At 46.1% G+C, this 20,987-nt stretch overlaps 1 protein-coding gene across 2 annotated transcripts in view; it reads left to right on the forward strand.

The window, feature by feature from the left end:
- LGI2 (leucine rich repeat LGI family member 2) overlaps nucleotides 1-11,538 on the forward strand; it is a 61,026-nt gene extending 49,488 nt beyond the window's left edge. Inside the window, exons 5-7 of one of the 2 annotated variants that reach the window (XM_073646694.1) lie at nucleotides 3,697-3,866; nucleotides 6,678-6,842; nucleotides 7,285-11,538. In XM_073646694.1, coding sequence (XP_073502795.1) covers nucleotides 3,697-3,866; nucleotides 6,678-6,842; nucleotides 7,285-8,102 — 1,153 coding nt within the window. In that variant the 3' untranslated portion in view covers nucleotides 8,103-11,538. The remainder of the gene's footprint in view (nucleotides 1-3,696; nucleotides 3,867-6,677; nucleotides 6,843-7,284) is intronic. The other variant, XM_073646684.1, reaches the window with a different exon arrangement.
- The last annotated feature ends 9,449 nt before the right edge of the window (nucleotides 11,539-20,987 follow it).

The raw sequence follows: 20,987 nt of genomic DNA on the forward strand, positions 1-20,987 counted from the left end.
TGAACCAGCATGGCTACCACAGCATCTTGCAGCGGCATGCTATTCCATCCGGTTTGCGTTTAGTTGGACCATCATCTATTTTTCAACAGGACAATGACCCCAAACACACCTCCAGGCTGTGTAAGGGCTATTTGACCAAGAAGGAGAGTGATGGGGTGCTACGCCAGATGACCTGGCCTCCACAGTCACCAGACCTGAACCCAATCGAGATGGTTTGGGGTGAGTGAAGGCAAAAGGGCCAACAAGTGCTAAGCAATGCATCTCTGGGAACTCCTTCAAGATTGTTGGAAGACCATTTCCGGTGAATACCTCTTGAAGCTCATCAAGAGAATGCCAAGAGTGTGCAAAGCAGTCATCAAAGCAAAAGGTGGCTACTTTGAAGAACCTAGAATATAAGACATATTTTCAGTTGTTTCACACTTTTTTGTTAAGCATATAATTCCACATGTGTTAATTCATAGTTTTGATGCCTTCAGTGTGAATGTACAATTTTCAAAGTCATGAAAATACAGAAAAAATTTTAAATGAGAAGGTGTGTCCAAACTTTTGGTCTGTACTGTATATATATATATATATATATATATATATATATATATATATATATATATATGTTGTGGAATACCTATACTAACAGAACGTTCAATGGACCCTCTTGCACTATATGCACTGCAGTCTGCCACATATACTGCCTGGCTGCCTAATTCCTGCTATCGCCACTGAATATATGCAGCTGGATTAGTCCTCAGAAGGACTGCTAGTTCAGTTGTATATATATATGTTGTGGAATACCTATACTAACTATAAACAAGCAAATTTCTCCCTGACGCAGCAGCAGCTCTCCCTACTCTGCCTGATTCCGGGGTAGACTGTGACAAGCATGGTGGTGCCCTGTCTTATATACACCTGATGATGTTGTGTGGCCTGCCAATCACTGTAATTACCACAACCAACATGGCTACGACATTACAGTGTGTGGCAAGCAATCCCTGCATGTTCATTGGCTCTCTAAAGAGTGCCAAACATGCCGGGAGGGGACCCGAGTTCCAAGCAACCCGGAAATACTCGCCGAGCTTGTCGAGCACCGTGATGCTCAGGCGAGTACTAAGCAGTGGCGAGCACGTTCGCTCATCACTAGACTTTACACCATCTTGATCAAATTTTGTAAGGTGCCTCTCGAAAATGAGATCAATGGTAAAGCCTGAGCTTTTCTGTATTTGAGATGAGAATACTGTATATAGTTCTCTTTCCTAATGTTGCCAAAAAAAAGCAGAAACCTGGCTCAGAACATAAAACAAAGAGTGAGTGTGTCCAAGCGCTCTCAAGGCCCAGGCTTAGCAGATAAAGCAGTTTTTGCAGGGAGGAAAGGAGGTGGGGTAACTTGGTCTGCTCTCTAAAGGCCTAAGGGGCAAGGATCCATGCATTATTTAGTGAGTTTAAGGTCATCCAACAGCCGTCTCAAATAAAGACAACAGCCCTAATGTGAAACAAAAATATATATTTTAATAGCGATATAAATTTTTATGCTATTTTTTTACATAATAAATGTGAAGAGTTTTTTACATTTTCTACATTTTTTAGGTGACTTGAGCATGTGACCTGGAGACTTTTCTGTATTCCTACACATGTCAATGGAGAGAGCCGCGCATGTGTGGTGACCTCTCCATTCATGACGGTATACAACGAGGCCCCGATAGATGCGTGTCCTAGTGGTGGGTTCGGGATCTGTGTGACATTTATGGCATACCATGGGAATAATGCTTTAGCTACACTGCATATTTTCTATAATGAAGACTGAATTTCTCTATTAAATGAAAAGTTTGGTTTCTTTTAACCTGATGAAACAAAGAAACTATTTAATGTGATACATTCCCTTAAAAGATGAAAGGAAATCAGCAGATTGCCAAGACAGCCTTCGTCTTACGTGTGATACATTCAATAGATACTATTGTCCTTTACATCAAATACTATGTGGGATGCGCAGCCTCTGCTCTCAGCATCATTGATATGGGACATTCATGATGGAACCAAAAGCCTAAGTAGACGGACAATGGGTAGACTGATGAGTGGTAGAGCGGGTGTGAGTAAATCGCAGATGTGCTAACTTAGCGTTTGCAAAAAATAGGTAATTTTATTACTAGCAATTTGCTACACTGATAAAAGAAAAATTATTTTATAGACCCAATAGACAATACTAAACTATACCGTGATAGCTCAGAGAGGACTTGATGGGTTCTTCTACAATAAGTGAATAATGGACTTGACTCACTGTGCTCTCTTATTTATACTGTATAAGTTTTTAAAAAAGTGTACTGAGAGTCCACAGTCTCCTATCCTTTACACTGCACTCTCCTCCCCTGCCTTCTGCTTGTTACAGCTGACATTGGCGTTGAAAAACCTGTCAACCACAAGCAGGAGACAGTGGACCTCAGATAAAACCATGAAACTCCCCTGACTCACAATGCCTTAGGTTCTTTTCACACTGCATTAGCTGTGTACATTTGTTGTATTGTGATGGAAAAGCTCACAGCACATGTTAAACAAGGGGGCAATGCACGGTATTAAGAACTGGGGTATGTGAACTTTTGATCAGGGTCATTTGGATGTTTTTGGTTGTCATTAAGATTTAAAAAGAGAAAACACAGTAGTTTGACAATAAATGGCTTCACCCAACCAATAACCATGAGTGGAGAAAAAGTTTTTTTGTTATCATTCATATTCTCTGAAACAAGGCCAAGAAAGGAAAAATTCTGCCAGGGTATGTAAACTTTTGAGCACAACTGTATGTAGCGCAGCATTGCTGAATGCAGAGTCGAGTGAATTTCTATAAAATGGAGCTTCACATTACTCTCCTCTGCCTCCTGCTTATGAAAAAGGGGCTTCTATAATTTTCATACTCTATCCTCAGGACAGGCAAACAATATATGATTGGTGTTGATCGGTGGTTGTATATCCAAAAACTTGTGGGCAACAATGCAAAATTTATAACAGGACCCCCAATTATCACAGGCCTTTAATAGTAATGGTCTTCTTATAATGACAAAAAGTACCTTTTGGACCCTCTAAGCACTAGGGTGCAGGTACGACTGCAACCCTTGCACCCACAATATTTACACCCCTGTTGCTTATGTTTTGCCCCCTTTTTTGTTTAATAGACACAGTTTCGTACATTCTGTATCAGCTCAGTCTCATACTCACTAAGCTGCAATACCAGGCACAGCCACTGCATAATGTATGGAGCTGTGATGTGGAAAACAAGGAAGGAGTGGCGCTCATGGCATCAGCTGATCAGCGGTGGTGCCATCACTATCAAAGTTTCTTCCTGATAGTTAAAACAAACAGAAGTTAGTGATGTTTAACAGAAACTGATAAGAATACCAAGAACTCTGAGCACACAGCATCCCCAAACAGCAGAGGAATACAGAATCTAGGGGGTTTCATACCATTGTAAGGGCAAAAACCTCCTAGATAGAGCGGAAATAGTATCTTCAACAGAACACTATGAATGGAGGACATACAGAGGTACAATGAGGGTGGGGCATGGTCTATGTCCATCTACGCAGACCTTGCACTTGATTTGGCGCCATAATGTTCCTTGGAAATAAATAAGTAATTCAAAACATAAGGTAGCTTGTAAAAAACATCAGCTTTTCGCAGTCTACAGTATAGAATTTTCACGTCCATATCTTTGTATTGTAGAGACTTACGAGGCAATAGGTTCGAGTGTGACTGTAAAGCTAAGTGGTTATTTTCATGGCTGAAGATGACAAACTCCACCGTGTCGGATGTGCTGTGTACTGGGCCGTCTGACTACCAAGGGAAGAAGCTGAATGAAATAACGAGCTTTGATACAGACTGCATAACAACTGGTATGTTCTCACCTTAATGATGTTATTATCATGATAAATGTAGGTCGCAAAATCCAGAGATAATTAGCATTTCTCAGTTACGTGGTGATTTGCATTATTTTCTACAAACCCAATGCTTTCTCCCATCCATAGCGTGCAATCATTTTATTTAGTAGGGATGTTAAAAAGTCTACTTCATTAAGATTTTAGGATTTTCCAAATGATCTGGATTCTTGTCCATAGGGGGCAGTATTTATAGTAAATATTTGTACATTACATATTCGTACTTGGGTTTATTTATTTTACTTACTTATATTTCACAGCCATTATCATGGTTCTCCACTTCACCTCTTGCTACCATGTGGAGATACAAGCATATGCACTTATTTTAGAACAGCTTATATCGCAGTTTTTTCTATTGACATCAAGCTGCTATGCACCATTGTGCAGCAGTACATGTGACATCAATCACTCCTACCATCCAGCACTCCTGTTATCAAGTCAATTAAAGTGTGAAGTCACCACTCACGGGCAAGACTTGAGACAGGGTAGTCAGGAGCTCCAACGTCAGATACCAGGAGGACTTGTACAGACGGGTAAGACAAGGGCGTGGTCAGATAGCAGTCCAGGGTCAAATACCAGGAGGATACGTCAAGACAAGGGAGTACAAAAAATGGATAGTCAGAGGCGAAGTCCGGGGTCAGATACCTGAAGTCAGAGAGTGTCAAAAGCAGAAGGGATAGTCCACACAAATAGTCACAACAAATCTGAGGTCCTGAAACAAGATCAAAAAGTCAGACACAGAGCAAGCAAACACCTTACTAAGCTAAGCTACAACTGACAATGTGCTACTCACAGCAAGCCAGCTAAAAAGCTTGCAAATCATTGAGGATGAAACACACGCAAGCTAGACCAGATTGAGCAGCAGGGCTGTCAATCAAAATGCTGACAGCCCAGCATGCCCCAGGATCAGATTGGATGATTGGATTGTCACTCACAAAACAGACAGTCCAGCACACTCCAGATCCCATGGGGCGGCTGAGCTGTCGCTCACAGTGTCCCTAGGCCACAGTGAGGAAGCCGTGACACAAAGTACATTACCATTGCAACCATTGCACAGGAACATACATTTTTATGGTTAAAGAAAGAGATTAGAAGTTTGCGGTCTATTCTGAGGCATGTTGGGGGCAAAATTTAATATACAGAAATATTTATTAAAATCTAACTTTGGTTTCTAGTTCCTTTACCACTTGACCTTCAGATATTTTTTGCAAAGTTGATTATGTTGTTTGTGATCAGAATAAGGGCACTGTTATTTTCTAGTGAATACAATTAAGCTGCAATACTAGACACACCACACAAGTGGCACTGTTTCTGGAAGGAAGAAGATCTTTTACGGCCTCTTTCTTTGATAATAACCATGAATAAAATCTTTCTTTAGCTGAATAGCAAAAACTCAAACCCCAGCTAAACCACACAACCAATGCTTATTCTATTTTAGTAAATATCCCTCCCTTGAAATGGAGCCTGTCACCAGTTTTTCCCAATATAAAGTACAGGCCACCACCTTTAAGGCCTCTTTTAAAGTAATCTATTAAGATCAATGTAAGTCCCCAATCCTCTCTGCATATTCCAAAAATAATTTTTATTATACGGTGCGGTCCGGTCCAAATGGGCATCACTGGTGTTGCTTTGTTGCCTTTTCTCTCATCGCAATCGCCGTCCTCTTGCTTGCTTCATGTGGATGCCCCTTCTACATCATCCACACTGTGTCCCCCAATCACACTCCTGCACAGATGCACTTCCAAGCTCTGGCTTTACCTCTGAGTTATCTGCGCTCTTTGACCTCTCCCAGCGCCAGCGGATTACAGTATTTTGCTCTGCCGTCAGAAGGGCAGAGTGAAGTGCCCCTGCACAGGAGCGCTATTGGGGGACGCTGTGTGTAGGATGCATCATCCACATGCAGCAGGAAAGGAGAGAGGAAGTGCTGAAGCAAAACCAGCGACTCCCATCGGACTAAACCGCACAGTATGGTGGTATAATAAGTAATTTTTTTTACTATGTAGAGAGGATTGGGGACTTATATACATCTTACTAAATTACTGCAAAAGAGGCCTTAGAGGTGGTGGTCATACGTTATATTGGGAAAACCCGGTGACTGGTTCTCTTTAAGGAGAACCTGTCAGCGGTTCAAAAGTGTCCAATTTTTGTCCATATTTTTTTCCTGCTGCTCCCCTGAGAATTTTGCTTTTTTCTTTTTCAAAAACCGCCATACGATTCCAGAGATATACGATTTTTTTATTTAGTGCTAATGTTTATGTTCTATTCCAAGGGGGCGTGGCTCATAGTAATATTTGTGGGCATGTCTTTGTCCTGCCACGCCTTCTTGGTAAAAACCATTAAACTAGCACTAAATAAAGAAAGCCATATCTCTGGAAGCGTATGGCAGATTTTAAAAAATAAAAATGTAAAATACTCATGAAAGTAGTGAGGATAAATGAGAGCAAGAACTGGAGACTTTTTACCTAGTGACAGGTCCTCTTTAAGGCTTGAATATTTTCTTCATTTCGGTTCCTTGTCTATATTCAACCCTCAGGGGTTTTAAGCCTTACCATCAGAACATAAAAGTGGGCAAATGTGGGTACTGGCACTTTATTTGGAAAAGCCAAAGAGTAACAGAGAAAGGCCGGATGAACTGTTGGGATTGCAATTATTTCTTTTCTCAATCAATGTGCTATTCTAAAAATTCACTAACTCACTGATAATAGGTGTTCATGATGGGTCCTAAATTCCTGAAAAAACATATATATTTTTCATGTCGTCAATTTACAGATTTTGTCGTTCATCAAATTTTGCCACATGAATCAGTTTCCGTCGATACCTTCCAATATAAGAATGATGTCTTTGTGGCTATAGCACAACCGAGCATGGAAAACTGTATGGTGCTGGAGTGGGATCACATTGAAATGAACTTCCGAAGTTATGACAACATTACAGGTACAGAAATAATATAGATATTTCAATTTTACAATAATCGTGGATCAAACTCTAATCCAAAATTACATTTTTTTCCCCTAAAATTGTAATGTTTTTTGCCTGGTTTATACACAGAAAATTAGATGGTTGACCTACCGCATGGTCTTGACAGATTAATAAAGAAATGCCGTAGAGTCAGTTTGGTTGACCACTCAAGTAAATGCCTGTAGGTACTGAAGAACGTGATTCAACAGGACTTTTTGGACTTGGTCTTTTTCCGAAGAACACACATCCAACTATCTTCCATTTAGTCCATTAAGTCAACCAAAATCAATGTTCGTAATGTTCACAATTACATTTTATTTTGAAAAACTTTTTGTCAAAATAAATGAATAAACTGCAAACTATAAATGTGGTTTATTTTGGACATAAACTTTTTGTAATCCAGTTTTCTTTATTGCAGGTCAGTCCATTGTCGGATGCAAAGCCATACTCATCGAGGATCAAGTATTCATGGTGGTGGCCCAACTCTTTGGTGGATCTCACATATACAAATATGATGAAAGCTGGGCCAAATTCACCAAGTTCCAAGACATTGAAGTCTCACGTATTTCTAAGCCAAATGACATTGAGCTGTTCCAGATTGAAGGAGAAAACTTTTTTGTGATTGCTGACAGCTCAAAGGCAGGTCTGACCACTGTGTACAAGTGGAACGGCAAAGGCTTCTACTCCTACCAGTCCCTCCATGAATGGTTCCGCGACACTGATGCAGAATTCATTGAAATTGACGAGAAGCCTCATCTTGTACTGTCCAGCCGATCTCAAGTACCTCTTATCTTACAGTGGAACAAAAGCACCAAGAAATTTACCCCTCTGAGTGACATCCCAAACATGGAGGATGTCCTGGCTGTCAAAAGTTACAAAATGAAAGATGAACTCTACATTTCATTGACCAGGTTTATCGGAGATTCCAAAATCATGAAATGGAGCAACAAGCAGTTTATTGACATCCAGGCACTACCGTCCCGTGGAGCAATGGCGTTGCAACCCTTTATCTTTAAGGATAGATATTACCTAGCGCTGGGCAGTGATTATACGTTTTCACAAATATACCAATGGGATCCCGAAAAGAAGCTTTTTGAGAAGTTCAAAGAGATCTACATACAAGCACCCCGTTCTTTCACCGCGGTGTCAACTGATCGACGGGATTTTATTTTTGCCTCCAGTTTTAAAGGAAATACACAGATTTTCGAACACGTCATAGTGGACCTGAGCTTGTAATAACACAGATAAGGACACAGACTCGATATCTCCTGAAGAAATACAGGGAACTATATTATGTGCCAGGAGACCTTGCATCTGAGAATCAGCGTCTGTTTGGCATTATGTTCACTTATGTTCACATGCATATTTTGGGTAATTTGCATGACTTTACTCATTTATCAATTTTAATAATTTTCAACACTTTTTGTAACAGATACTGAACGTCTATAACAAAACACTATAGTTTTTCAAAAAACATACGAATAAAGCTGTTTGTATATTGCCGGTAGCGTCGATCACAGCTGGAAGGCCGGTTGTGGATAGTAATGCTGGGGAACCTATGTAGCCTGTCTATTCTGAAGAAATACAATACTGTTCTGCGGTCTTACCCATAAACTCTTTCTACAATTATGTTGTTTATACTCTGTAACAACTATCTTTTGTATATACATACTACACTATTATTCTCACATCAGATGTACTGCACCTTTAAATGCTTGTTTTACACAATATGTATCATGCATAGATAAAAGGGTGACTATAAGAAGAGGAACAAAGCTGACTCTGTTGCCAACTATTGGTGGCTGACACCTTATGTGTCAGAGATGCACATCCTGTGGCCCAGGAGCCACATGCAGTCTACAATGCAATTTTGTGCTACCATCTGGACACAAGAATGTATGTATGTTAGATAGATCAAATGTAGAAAGAAGAAGAATGTCATGCACCTTACCACAATTCCCATAAACTTTAACAGAGAGCGCCACATGTATGCATGCTCTCTTCCTCCCTGGAAAGGTGATTGGGGGGGCATCACTTCTCACGATAGGTGGAAATCCTTTACGTTTATGGGAAATGTATCATGGTGCGGGACTGTAGCTGTAGGCAAGGTACTGGTCTCCCACGCCCCAGCACGTTACATTAAAGTGGGGGTCCTGGGTGGGTGTGTGAACTTGTGCTGTGCGGCCCTACACCCGTGCAGGCCGCATGTAACCGATGATGCTGGTTTACCAGGACCAGATGTTAACCAGTTCATGAAAGGAGACCACCAGTTCTTAACAAACGAAGCTTTACTAAACAGCCATTGCATGGCAAGTATGTACACAGGATAGCGGGTACACTATTTCTCGAACATTTCTTCATTAATAAAGAGCATCTCAATACACAGTCTCATTACATTGTCGGCCTCACAAATTCCTGCCCCCACTGGTCTCATTTCCTTCACCACTACCCAGCATAACACCACAGTACAGTCATGACTGTCATTTCTTCTTCCCATGGTTCCGCGCCTGAATCTCCTCATAGAGGAGAGAGTTTACCAAAATGGCCGGATTCAGCTTCAAGCTCTCTGACGCTTAGGGTACTCCTGCCCGGGACACTCACTTCGTCTCATGTTCTATTTCATCCTGGCCCATTACCGTTAAGAGTTGTAAGCTTTTCAGGGTCTTGCTCATAGGCGCACTTTCTCCGAACCCTTCTCACTTGATCACTCTGCTCTCTAGTCAGTCCTCTAAGCTGGCACTGTCCTTCTCTCAGTCTCAGTCTGTTCCTCAGGATCACGCTATCTTTGTCCCGGTCTCCTTTCTATCTTGCCACAAAACACCCACTGCATGTGACCTTGCTGAGCACTCAGACCAAACGTCTGCTCTAGATGCAAGCTAGGCCCTGTTTGACTCACTACCAGGAAGTCCTCCCTGATTCTGCTCCATAGTTCCTCCCTCTCTGGCCCAGTCCCAACACTGAACTATGTCTTACCCTACTCACTGTCTGTTGCTGGGCAGAACTTAGCTTCCTAACAGTACAGTGTAAAACATTACAATACACCACATCTCAATATACACTACACATCACCATAACACATGACATCATACACACTACACTTTACATTATACACAGCACTGATGTCTTCAAGGGGGAATAGGGAAATATGTCCATCTCCTTACATAAACAATTTTGGCATGCCCTAAGTGTCTCGGATAGTAATACCCCTTTAAAATTTCTTGTAGCCTTTGTATGACAATGTGACACTCAGACCATGAAAAGTTGGGTGCACCCCTGCAATGAGTCAATGGCGGACCCTTTACATAAAGGGTACCTTGGTAACATCCAAATATTACAGTGATTACATAAGATAAGAAAACGCTTTATAAATTTACTAAGGTAACTCCAAAAGACATGCAAAATATGGGGGCTGCAGATGGATGGTTCAAATAATCTCACTATAGTCTAATAGACAAGACATTTTGTGAGTACAAATATTTATACAGAACAGGTCCCTCTGAGTAATAGGGGAGGAGAAGCTTTGTAAGCGACATCCACTGTTCAGAGTCCAAAAAAGTGTTGTTTTCACTGCAAATACCCAAAAAAGCAGCAATGAGGAACATGGCTTTACAAGTTCAGATGATAGAGGCATCCAGTGTAGAATTATGAATGTGTAACCTCCTCCAAATCATTTTGATTCCAATTTTTAAAGTAACAATTTTTACACTAAAAAAAACCCACCATAATTCTACAGTAATATATTATTGCATTAATATATTACATCATTTATGTATAAATCATTCTTATTATAGCTGCCATGTATCCCACTATCCCATAAGTGTGCTAGCGGGCGTACATATTGTACACATGTATATCTTCCTGTATATCCTTATTTACAGCAGTGTTATTTGGGCACTAAATGATAGTATTACTTGGTTTTCGGGTAATTAATTGCGGACTGTTCGGCATTGTTATTTAGATACTCTATATTGGTATTATTTATGTACCTTGTGTCACTTTTAGGTGTACAGTTTCTGGTTACCTTTAGTTAATACAATTGCACTAAGTTTCAGTCAGTAATATTCATTCTTTGATTCCTTCATTCATTTTCAGCGCCCGATATGCAGATTCGAGGTTCAGATTTATCTCTTGTGGGAGTGTCTCTCCCAGTAATATAGGCTGGATGTGTGCATCCAGTATCTTCATTAGCTCTTATAGGAGCACAGCTTCTATCCTGCATTTATTTCCTCTTCATGCTTTTCTACAGGCTGTTTTCTCTGAATCATTTACCAAAATTTCTGAACAACTTTATGCTATAAGATTCTCTTTAAAGGTGCAGTACAGCTTGAAGCTTTTGCCTGACTTTGCGAAAAAAAAATTAAAACATTATATACGAGCAGGTGATATAATTTTCATAGCTATTGTGATTCACAGACAGCGACTAGCACTGAACTGAATACACTGAATACACTATGCAAAAATATCATCCCATTTCGAGAATTAGTATAATTCTACAATTTTCAAGGATGTAAACATGCACTAATGTAAAGTAACTGTAGTTTATATTAGAAAAAAGTTTAATAAAATGGATAGAATCCCTTTAAGAATGTACATACTGTATATCTTTTTGGTACATTAATATGTTTTTAATGGTATGATGTTAGGGACTTGTGCATTGATACAAATAAAGACATTTCAATCTATTTTACCTTTCTTGCTAATTAATTGATAACACAAAAGTCGGGATGTATCATCGGTGAAGCTTTTTTTTTCTTTGTTTCTGAATCTTGTTATTTCTTATCCATAATATTACAATAATTATTATTATTTATTGTTCTAGCGCCATTTATTCCATGACGCTCTACATGTGAAAAGGGGGTATACATAGCAGAAACACGTACAATAATCTTGAACAAAATGAGTCACCGACTGGTACAGGAGGAGCGAGGACCCTGCCCGCGAGGGGTCACAGACTACAAGGGATGTGTGAGGATACAGTAGGTGAGGATAGAGCTGATCGTGCAGCGGTGTGGTGGAGCAGTGGTTAATGCAGGTTGTAGGCTTGTCGGAAGAGGTGGGTCTTCAGGTTCCTTTTGAAGGTTTCCACGGTAGGCGAGAGTCTGATATGTTGGGGTAGAGAGTTCCAGAGTAGGGGAGATGCACGGGAGAAATCTATATGCGATTGTGGGAAGAGGAGATAGGAGGGGAGTAGAGAAGGAGATCTTGTGAGGATCGGAGGTTGCGTGCAGGTAAGTACCGGGAGACTAGGTCAGAGATATATGGAGGAGACAGGTTGTGGATGGCTTTGTATGCCGTGGTTAGGGTTTTGAAACGAAGTCTCTGGGCAATAGGGAGCCAGGGAAGGGATTGACAGAGAGGAGAGGCCGGGGAATAGCAGGGGGGACAGGTGGATTAGTGGGGCAGCAGAGTTTAGGATAGGTTGGAGTGATGTGAGAGTGTTGGAAGGCCACAGAGCAGGAGGTTGCAGTAGTCGAGGCAGGAGATGATGAGGGTGTGCACTAGTGTTTTTGCAGAGTCTTTGCTGAGGAATGTGCGGATCAATAACAATCATTAACAATAACCATAATAATATCAAAAATATAATTATTCAAGTCCTGTCAGTCTTATTCACCCACCCCACACTAATCAGAAGGAGAAAAAAAATAAGGGGCAAGAAAAAATGCTCATCTACTAGTTCTTCCAAATTTCTGAATAGCGAGCTAATATTAAAGTAGTTGTCACATCAAAAACATGGAAGAGGTCATAAATGTTTGATAAATGTGTGACACCCCAGGGGTCTGGTTGCCACAGTGATAGAGATATTACGTCTGAGAGCAGGTGGGAGGTCTCTTGGTCAGGGATCCTATGCATGCCACACCTCCTGCCCAGTCCTGGGAGGGGAAGAACTTCCCCTATATAAACCTAGGGCTGAGGCAGGGTTAGTGAGTAGAGAAGAAGTAGAGACAGAGAAAAGAAGCAAATATAGGAACAGAACATCAGGAGCTCTGTGGGAGCAGTGTTACAAGGAGTCAGGGGCTGGCAGCTGCAGAGCTCGCCCTGACTGAGAAGATTTCTTACCGGACCCGGAGTCCGAGGCTGTGGGGACTAATCTCTACCCAGCAGCAGAAGCCGACCGGCAGGGGATTGCAGGTCCTCTGGCCCAGAAACCCGAAGGCACGGTCACACGCGTGGGACCAGCACCGCCATCGTGGAGCGGAAGCCATTAGAAGGCCCCGAGTCACCGGCCATACGGGTGAGCACCACACGGTACACTCAGGGACGTGGGCTACTTTTACCCGCCTCTAGCAAGGTAGCCAGAAGAGTACAGTTAGTTGGGAAGGCCTACAACTCCGCCTGGCCAGGGGAGATCCCATCTGCTCAAGGACTGACCAGGCCCCGATTGCTAGCAAGTACTCCGGGAGGGTCTATCTTTGTCACCAGTAAAGACCCTGAACTACACCGCATCGTCTCTGAGTGGTTCCTGCTACCCCCATCATCCACGTCGGCTTCCCTGAGGCCATACCCCTCCCGTTGGGGGTTATACCATCCACGCTGCACCATCCTTCCACCGGCCTCAGCGGTCTGCCCTGCAGCGGCAGCTCCATAGCTGCATTCAACGGGTGGCGTAGTCATCCACCATCTACTGCTAATAGACTGCCACTTAGTCTGACTCCCTGGGCACGGACCGGGTCATCGCCACGAGACTACTACCCCCATCTGATTCGGCTCCGGGTAGGCTCCCGCGTGCGCAACGCAGCGCGACTCAGGCCCAGGGGCGCGTCAACTTTTGGCATAGTCGGCAGGATCTCGTGCCCGCAACCACCGGGTACTGCGTGCCTGAAAAAGAGACTTTTAAAACTTACCATCCGTGAAGTTTTCCCGCCATCCGGCGCCATCTTCAGCCTTCTTCCCGCCATCCGTGAAGATTCCCGCCGTCCGGCGCCATCTTCAGCCTTCTTCCCGCCATCCGTGAGGTTTTCCCGCCATCCGGCGCCATCTTCAGCCTTCTTCCCGCCATCCGTGGAGTTTTCCCGCCGTTGGCCGCCATCTTGGAGACGCCGCGCGGGAAGAAGAGGGGCGTGGACTCCGAAAGCGGGCGAGAACTGAAGCCCCGCCTCACGTCCGGACGTTGCGTAAGGTCCTGGAAGGAGCCCAGCAGACGCCGACGTCACAGGAGCGCGACGGAAGGTCCTCAACCCTGACGATCCACTGCGGAGCCGCGGCCTACGGAAGAGGATCATCGCAAGGTAGGCCACGGTCCACTAGGGGGGAGAAGGATGTCGGATACGGAGGAGAGCTTCACCGCTCCAACCCCCGCCAGCGCCACCGCTGTTGCGGTCATGCCTTTCACCATGCCCTATATCCCGAGGGCAGCCTGGCTACCCCAGTACTCAGGGGAGTCACATACCCTGCAGGACTTTAGAGAAAAACTGGATAGCCTCTTCCAGGTGTACCCCCTCACAGAAGAGCAAGAAGTAAGCATCCTGGTGGCCCAATTAACCGGGGCAGCCCAAAGGGAGGTAAAGTCCTGGCCACCTGGGGGGAGGACTGTCGCAGGGATACTAACCCGGCTGAGGGACACCTTTGATACCCGCACCTCAGCCGAGATCAAGCTCAGATTCTACGGGTGCAAACAGCGGGCACATGAGAGTATAAGGGACTATGCATTAAACCTACAAGAAGCCCTGAGAGCCATTAAGCAGACCGACCCTGACGGCGTGGGAGACGAGGACAGGCTGTTAACTGAACAATTTATAGAGGGTTTATATTGCAATGCCCACCGAACCCAGTTGCGGGCAATGGCCTTACAGGACCCTCATCTGGGATTTGCACAGTTCAAGGACAGAGCCATCCGGGTGCTCCGAGAACCGGCACCAGGTGGCGTTGTGACCCACAGACGCCCCACTACCACTTACCACCAGGAGGCGGCGCCCTTGTCGGCAGGGCCTGTGGGAGCTGATGCGCAGGCTTTGAACAATGACTCGGCTCCAGACCTGCACCATCAGGTCCAAGAGCTAGCTAAAAGCGTTGCTGCGCTAACCCGAACTGTGCAGTCTTTACAGGTTTCCACTCCAGGGAAGCTCCAGCTGGCATCCGGACCGGAGGACATCCCGTGGCGTCGACCAAGGAGGACCCCACCGGCCAGAGGAAGACCCAGCGACCGATACAACGAGGACGGACGACCCATCTGCCGCCACTGTAATCAACCCGGACATATGGCAAGGTACTGTCCTTTAAACTGGCACAACCTAGGGTAGAGGGCCAACCCCTAGGAAAAAGATCATCAGGCCCATCGAACTGGCGCGACAAATATGTGGGAGGACGTCCAGTCTTGCCTGTGGTACTGGATGGCATTCCTATGAGTGCCCTACTGGACACCGGGTCACAGGTCACCACCATCCCGTACGTGCTCTTCAAGCAGTACTGGAATGACTCGGATATTACCCGCTACCCTGACGACGACTTGAGTATCATCGCCAGCAATGGTCAGCCCGTGCCACAGATCGGATTTAAAGAGGTGACCATTAAAATTGGTAGAGTTGAACTGGCAGCACAGGGACTGATCATTGTAGACATTGACAAACACGAGAGTCACCCAAAGATAACTCTAGGAACTAATGTAATTGAAAATTGTCTTGCAGAGGTGATTTTCCTTTTACAGCAGGTTGCCAAGAACGCCAGCTCCGGTGAGCAGCGAGTGCTCCAAAAAGAGATCCGGGCACTGATGCGACGGCAACAGGTGGAACTCTCCGGCGGTGAGATTGGTAGCGTGAGAATGTGTGACCCTTTCCCTATTGCCATGCCCCCAAAAAGTGAAATGATGATTTGGTGCCGGGCAGCTATTGGTCTGAGAGGTAGAGATTACCAGGCAATGGTAGAACCAGTTTACTCAGACAGTAGGCCCACCATCTTGACAGCACGGGGGGTGGTTAATGTACGCCATGGGAGGGTGCCCGTTCGCATAATCAATATCGGGAAGAGGGAAGTGTACCTGCCCCGGTATGCCACGCTAGCCAAATTATATACCATTAACCAAAATGCTATACAATCTGTGGAACCCTTGCCTCCATCTCACCCGGAGGAAGGTAACGGCTCTAAGAAAACAATGGAGGACTGGTGTCAGCAACTACATTTGGGTACTGACTCCACTTCCTCACACCAGAAACAGGGAGTCTATCGGGTGGTTCAAGAGTACGAGAGAGTGTTTAGTAAACACCCGTTAGACTTCGGGCGAGTCAAGGGGGTAGAACACCACATCCCCACGGGAGACCATCCTCCCATAAAAGAGAGGTATCGACCCGTACCCCCTGCACACTACCAACACGCCAAGGGGATGCTTAGAGACATGAAGGAGGCTGGGGTGATCAGGGATAGCTGTAGCCCCTGGGCAGCTCCACTAGTCTTAGTCAAAAAGAAAGACAACACCATGAGGATGTGTGTAGATTACCGGAAAATCAACCGTATCATACACAAGGATGCGTACCCCTTACCAAGGATAGAGGAGTCTTTGGCTGCTTTAAGATCTGCTAACTTCTTCTCTACCTTGGATCTCACTAGTGGGTACTGGCAGGTTCCTGTAGCAGAGGCGGACCGGGAGAAGACCGCATTCACCACCCCGATGGGACTTAGCGAATTTACCTGTATGCCGTTCGGACTCTGCAACGCACCAGGAACCTTCCAACGATTAATGGAGTGCTGTCTGGGCCACAGAAACTTCGAGACGGTCCTGTTGTACCTGGACGATGTCATCGTATATTCTAAGACTTATGAGGACCACCTGAAACACCTGGCGGAAGTGTTCGAAGCTCTGGCAAGCTACGGCCTAAAGGTGAAACCCTCCAAGTGTCACCTCCTGAAACCAAAGGTGCAGTACCTGGGACACGTGGTGAGCGCTGACGGAGTGGCTCCCGACCCTGATAAGATCACCGCAATTAAGGAATGGCCAAGTCCCTCCAGTGTAAAGGAAGTGCGGCAGTTCCTCGGGTTGGTAGGCTACTACCGCAGGTTCATCCCCGGTTTCACCAAAAAGGCAGCTCCTATGCAAGACCTCCTGATAGGCCAGTCCCGGAAGGCCAAGAACCAGAAGCCGCCCTTCAGATGGGAGAAGTTGGAAGAAGAGTCCTTCCGCCAGCTGAAGATGGCCCTCACGGGGGATGAAATCCTGGCGTACCCGGATTACAGCCAGCCCTTTATCCTCTACACCGACGCAAGTAACATCGGGCTAGGAGCCGTGCTGTCCCAGATCCAGCAGGGGAAAGAGCGAGTAATCGCTTACGCCAGCCGAAAACTGCGACCCACCGAAAGAAACCCTGAGAATTACAGCTCATTTAAGCTAGAGTTCCTTGCAGTGGTGTGGGCAGTCACCGAACGCTTTAAGCACTACCTCGCTTCTTCCCGGTTCGTCGTGTACACGGATAACAACCCGTTGACACACCTGGACACGGCAAGACTCGGTGCCCTAGAGCAGAGATGGATGGCCCGCCTGTCCAACTACGAGTTCACCATCAAATGCCGGGCAGGACGCTCCAATACCAACGCGGACGCCCTGTCCAGGATGCCAAACCTACCGGACGTAGGAGAAGATCCAGAGGGAGTGGAAGAAGTCGAACTCCCCGCGTTTCACCGTCATGGGACTATCCAGTATTCCCATCGGGTAAGGAGTAAGCAAGGCGCTACGCTTAACCCCTTACCTCACTACAACTGGGCGGGAACGCAGGACAGTGACCCTGCCGTCCGGCTGGTGAAGGAGATGCTGACTCGGCCAGAGGCTCGCCTTGACCCAGACGCCCCGGAGGAAGCCAAGTAACTGTGGGCAGAAAAGAGTAGACTGTTCCTTTACAAGGGGAAGTTGTGCCGCAGAATGGTTAACTCCCGGACGCATGAACTAATCTGGCAAGTAGTGGTGCCACGAAGAGACGCAGCCATGGTGATGGAGGCATACCACGACGGGGCTGGACACTTCGGATGGAAGAAGCTGGAGTTCCTGCTGCGCGAGCGGTTCCACTGGGTAGGCATGAGGGGAACCATCGAGAGGTGGTGCAGAGACTGTGGCCCGTGCAACCTAAGAAGGAAGGACCGTGCCAGCCAGAAGACTCCCCTGCAGTCCATCGTCACCCGGCAGCCGTTGGAACTGGTAGCCTTGGATCATGTAAAACTGACCCCAAGCAGAAGTGGCTACGTCTACGCACTAACCATCGTGGATCACTACTCCCGGTTCTTGGTTGTCGTCCCCGTCAAGGACTTAACAGCTCGAACAGCAGCTAGAGCCTTCCAGCAGCATTTCTGCCGTCCACACGGGTACCCGGACCAAGTGTTGACAGACCAGGGACCTGCCTTTGAAGCGGAGGTCTTCCAAGAATTCTGCACTCTGTATGGCTGCCGGAAGATAAGGACGACACTCTATCATCCGCAAACTAATGGACTTTGTGAGAAAATGAACCAGGTGGTAATGGATCTTCTGAAAACGTTGCCCCTGGAAGAACGCGGTCTGTGGCCTGAGAAGCTGCCCGATCTGGTGGACCTATACAACCACATCCCGGTAGGTTCCACCAACTGTACCCCGGCTTACCTAATGAGGGCGAGACCTGGTAAGTTACCTGTTGACCTGGAAATGGGAGTCCTGACACCCGAGGACACTTCACCAGAAGCAGACTGGGACACAGAGAGGCAGCAGCAGTACCGGAGAGTACAGGAGAGCGTGGAGCGAAGTCTCTGTCAGGCTAGGGAAAGACAAGAGAAAACTTACAACCAGTATGCTCCCGCTGTTCCCCTGGTACCCGGAGAGCAGATCTTGAAGAGAAAAAGACGGCTCCACAAGTTGGACGACCAGTGGGAGAAGGACCCGTACACCGTACTGCCCTCAAGCCACGACAACCCAAAGGTCTGTACCATCAGTAAAGACGGAGGTGAAACCACAACCATTGTATCCCGGGATCACCTGAAGAAGTGTCCCGAACAGCTACGGAACCCTGAAGAGGAACAAGAAGACCCTCGACCCGTAGAGGAAAGGGAAGACATGGTTAGTACTGTGCTCGGAGACTTCCCTCGGTCTTGGACTCAAGTCAATGGCGCAGTTGTGGTACCCGTACTCACCTTCCTCCAATCAGCATCCCAAGCACCTACGGAGCGACAGGTAGAGCTGGAAGAGCAGCCGGTCCAGGAGGCAGAAGACTCCACACAAGCAGAACAGGAGGATCAACCCTCTGCTTATAGTGAGCCTGCCGTACCCCTAGTGAGCCAAGGAGCCGGTAGACAGCTGCCCAGTTTACCCTTGACAGCTCCTACACCCTGTAGTTCAGGGCTAGACAGTCAGCTCCGTAGGTCCACTAGGGCCACTAGAGGCCAGTTACCCGCACGTTGGAGGATTTGAAATGTATAAATTGTTTTATTTGTGGTTACCTGTTTCTTGTTGCTTGTGTATAATTATGTGTTTCTAGTTGTTTATAGGAGTCTTTGGTGGATTTACCGTGAATCCTTTGTACATAGTTGGAGCGTAACCCAGGACGGACTAAAGACTGTTAAGGACTCGGGGCAGGACAGACCCCTACCTGGTTACGTCTCCCTGTTTTGGTGAAATGGACACCTTGCTTTCTTCAAAGACTGCACCCGGTTACGGACATGCCGTGACCACCTTTATGTGTTTCTTTATTGCATTGTTATTGTTATACCTTGTTATGTTTTTCCAAAAATATGTTTAGTCCCGGAGTACTAAATTTCACTAGGGGGGAATGTGACACCCCAGGGGTCTGGTTGCCACAGTGATAGAGATATTACGTCTGAGAGCAGGTGGGAGGTCTCTTGGTCAGGGATCCTATGCATGCCACACCTCCTGCCCAGTCCTGGGAGGGGAAGAACTTCCCCTATATAAACCTAGGGCTGAGGCAGGGTTAGTGAGTAGAGAAGAAGTAGAGACAGAGAAAAGAAACAAATATAGGAACAGAACATCAGGAGCCCTGTGGGAGCAGTGTTACAAGGAGTCAGGGGCTGGCAGCTGCAGAGCTCGCCCTGACTGAGAAGATTTCTTACCGGACCCGGAGTCCGAGGCTGTGGGGACTAATCTCTACCCAGCAGCAGAAGCCGACCGGCAGGGGATTGCAGGTCCTCTGGCCCAGAAACCCGAAGGCACGGTCACACGCGTGGGACCAGCACCGCCATCGTGGAGCGGAAGCCATTAGAAGGCCCCGAGTCACCGGCCATACGGGTGAGCACCACACGGTACACTCAGCGACGTGGGCTACTTTTACCCGCCTCTAGCAAGGTAGCCAGAAGAGTACAGTTAGTTGGGAAGGCCTACAACTCCGCCTGGCCAGGGGAGATCCCATCTGCTCAAGGACTGACCAGGCCCTGATTGCTAGTAAGTACTCCGGGAGGGTCTATCTTTGTCACCAGTAAAGACCCTGAACTACACCGCATCGTCTCTGAGTGGTTCCTGCTACCCCCATCATCCACGTCGGCTGCCCTGAGGCCATACCCCTCCCGTTGGGGGTTATACCATCCACGCTGCACCATCCTTCCACCGGCCTCAGCGGTCTGCCCTGCAGCGGCAGCTCCATAGCTGCATTCAACGGGTGGCGTAGTCATCCACCATCTACTGCTAATAGACTGCCACTTAGTCTGACTCCCTGGGCACGGACCGGGTCATCGCCACGAGACTACTACCCCCATCTGATCTGGCTCCGGGTAGGCTCCCGCGTGCGCAACGCAGCGCGACTCAGGCCCAGGGGCGCGTCAAATGCAGGTCCCAACTCTTGGACCTGCACCTATCTCCAGAATAAGGGTCTCACTTATCCCAACTTCCAAGTAGTGCCGAGGCTGCTGTGACAGGAGAAGTGGCCGTGTATGAGGGGCACTTTATTAATTTCTATGGAAGTTCTATTGTCGGAACTCCTATAGATGTAAATGGGGACAGATCCAGATTTTTTATATCTTTTTTTTGCTATTTTTTTAAACCTTTTATGACAGAATTCTGGTGTAAAAGCTTTGATGAATCGAGTCCTGAATTTTTAGAGCAGATCTACCCCAAGATCCTTCTCAAAAGCTACTTTAAACATGCTTGGGAAAATTTCTCCCATCATTATGCAAAATCAACTTTGCTTTTTGTAAGAGGAGTTTTTTTACCATTTTTTGTCTTGAAAAGGTATT

The sequence above is a fragment of the Phyllobates terribilis genome, unplaced genomic scaffold (genome assembly GCF_046119375.1).
Source record: "Phyllobates terribilis strain yellow unplaced genomic scaffold, ASM4611937v1 Scaffold_1__5_contigs__length_1240528914, whole genome shotgun sequence".
Lineage (NCBI taxonomy): Eukaryota > Metazoa > Chordata > Amphibia > Anura > Dendrobatidae > Phyllobates > Phyllobates terribilis.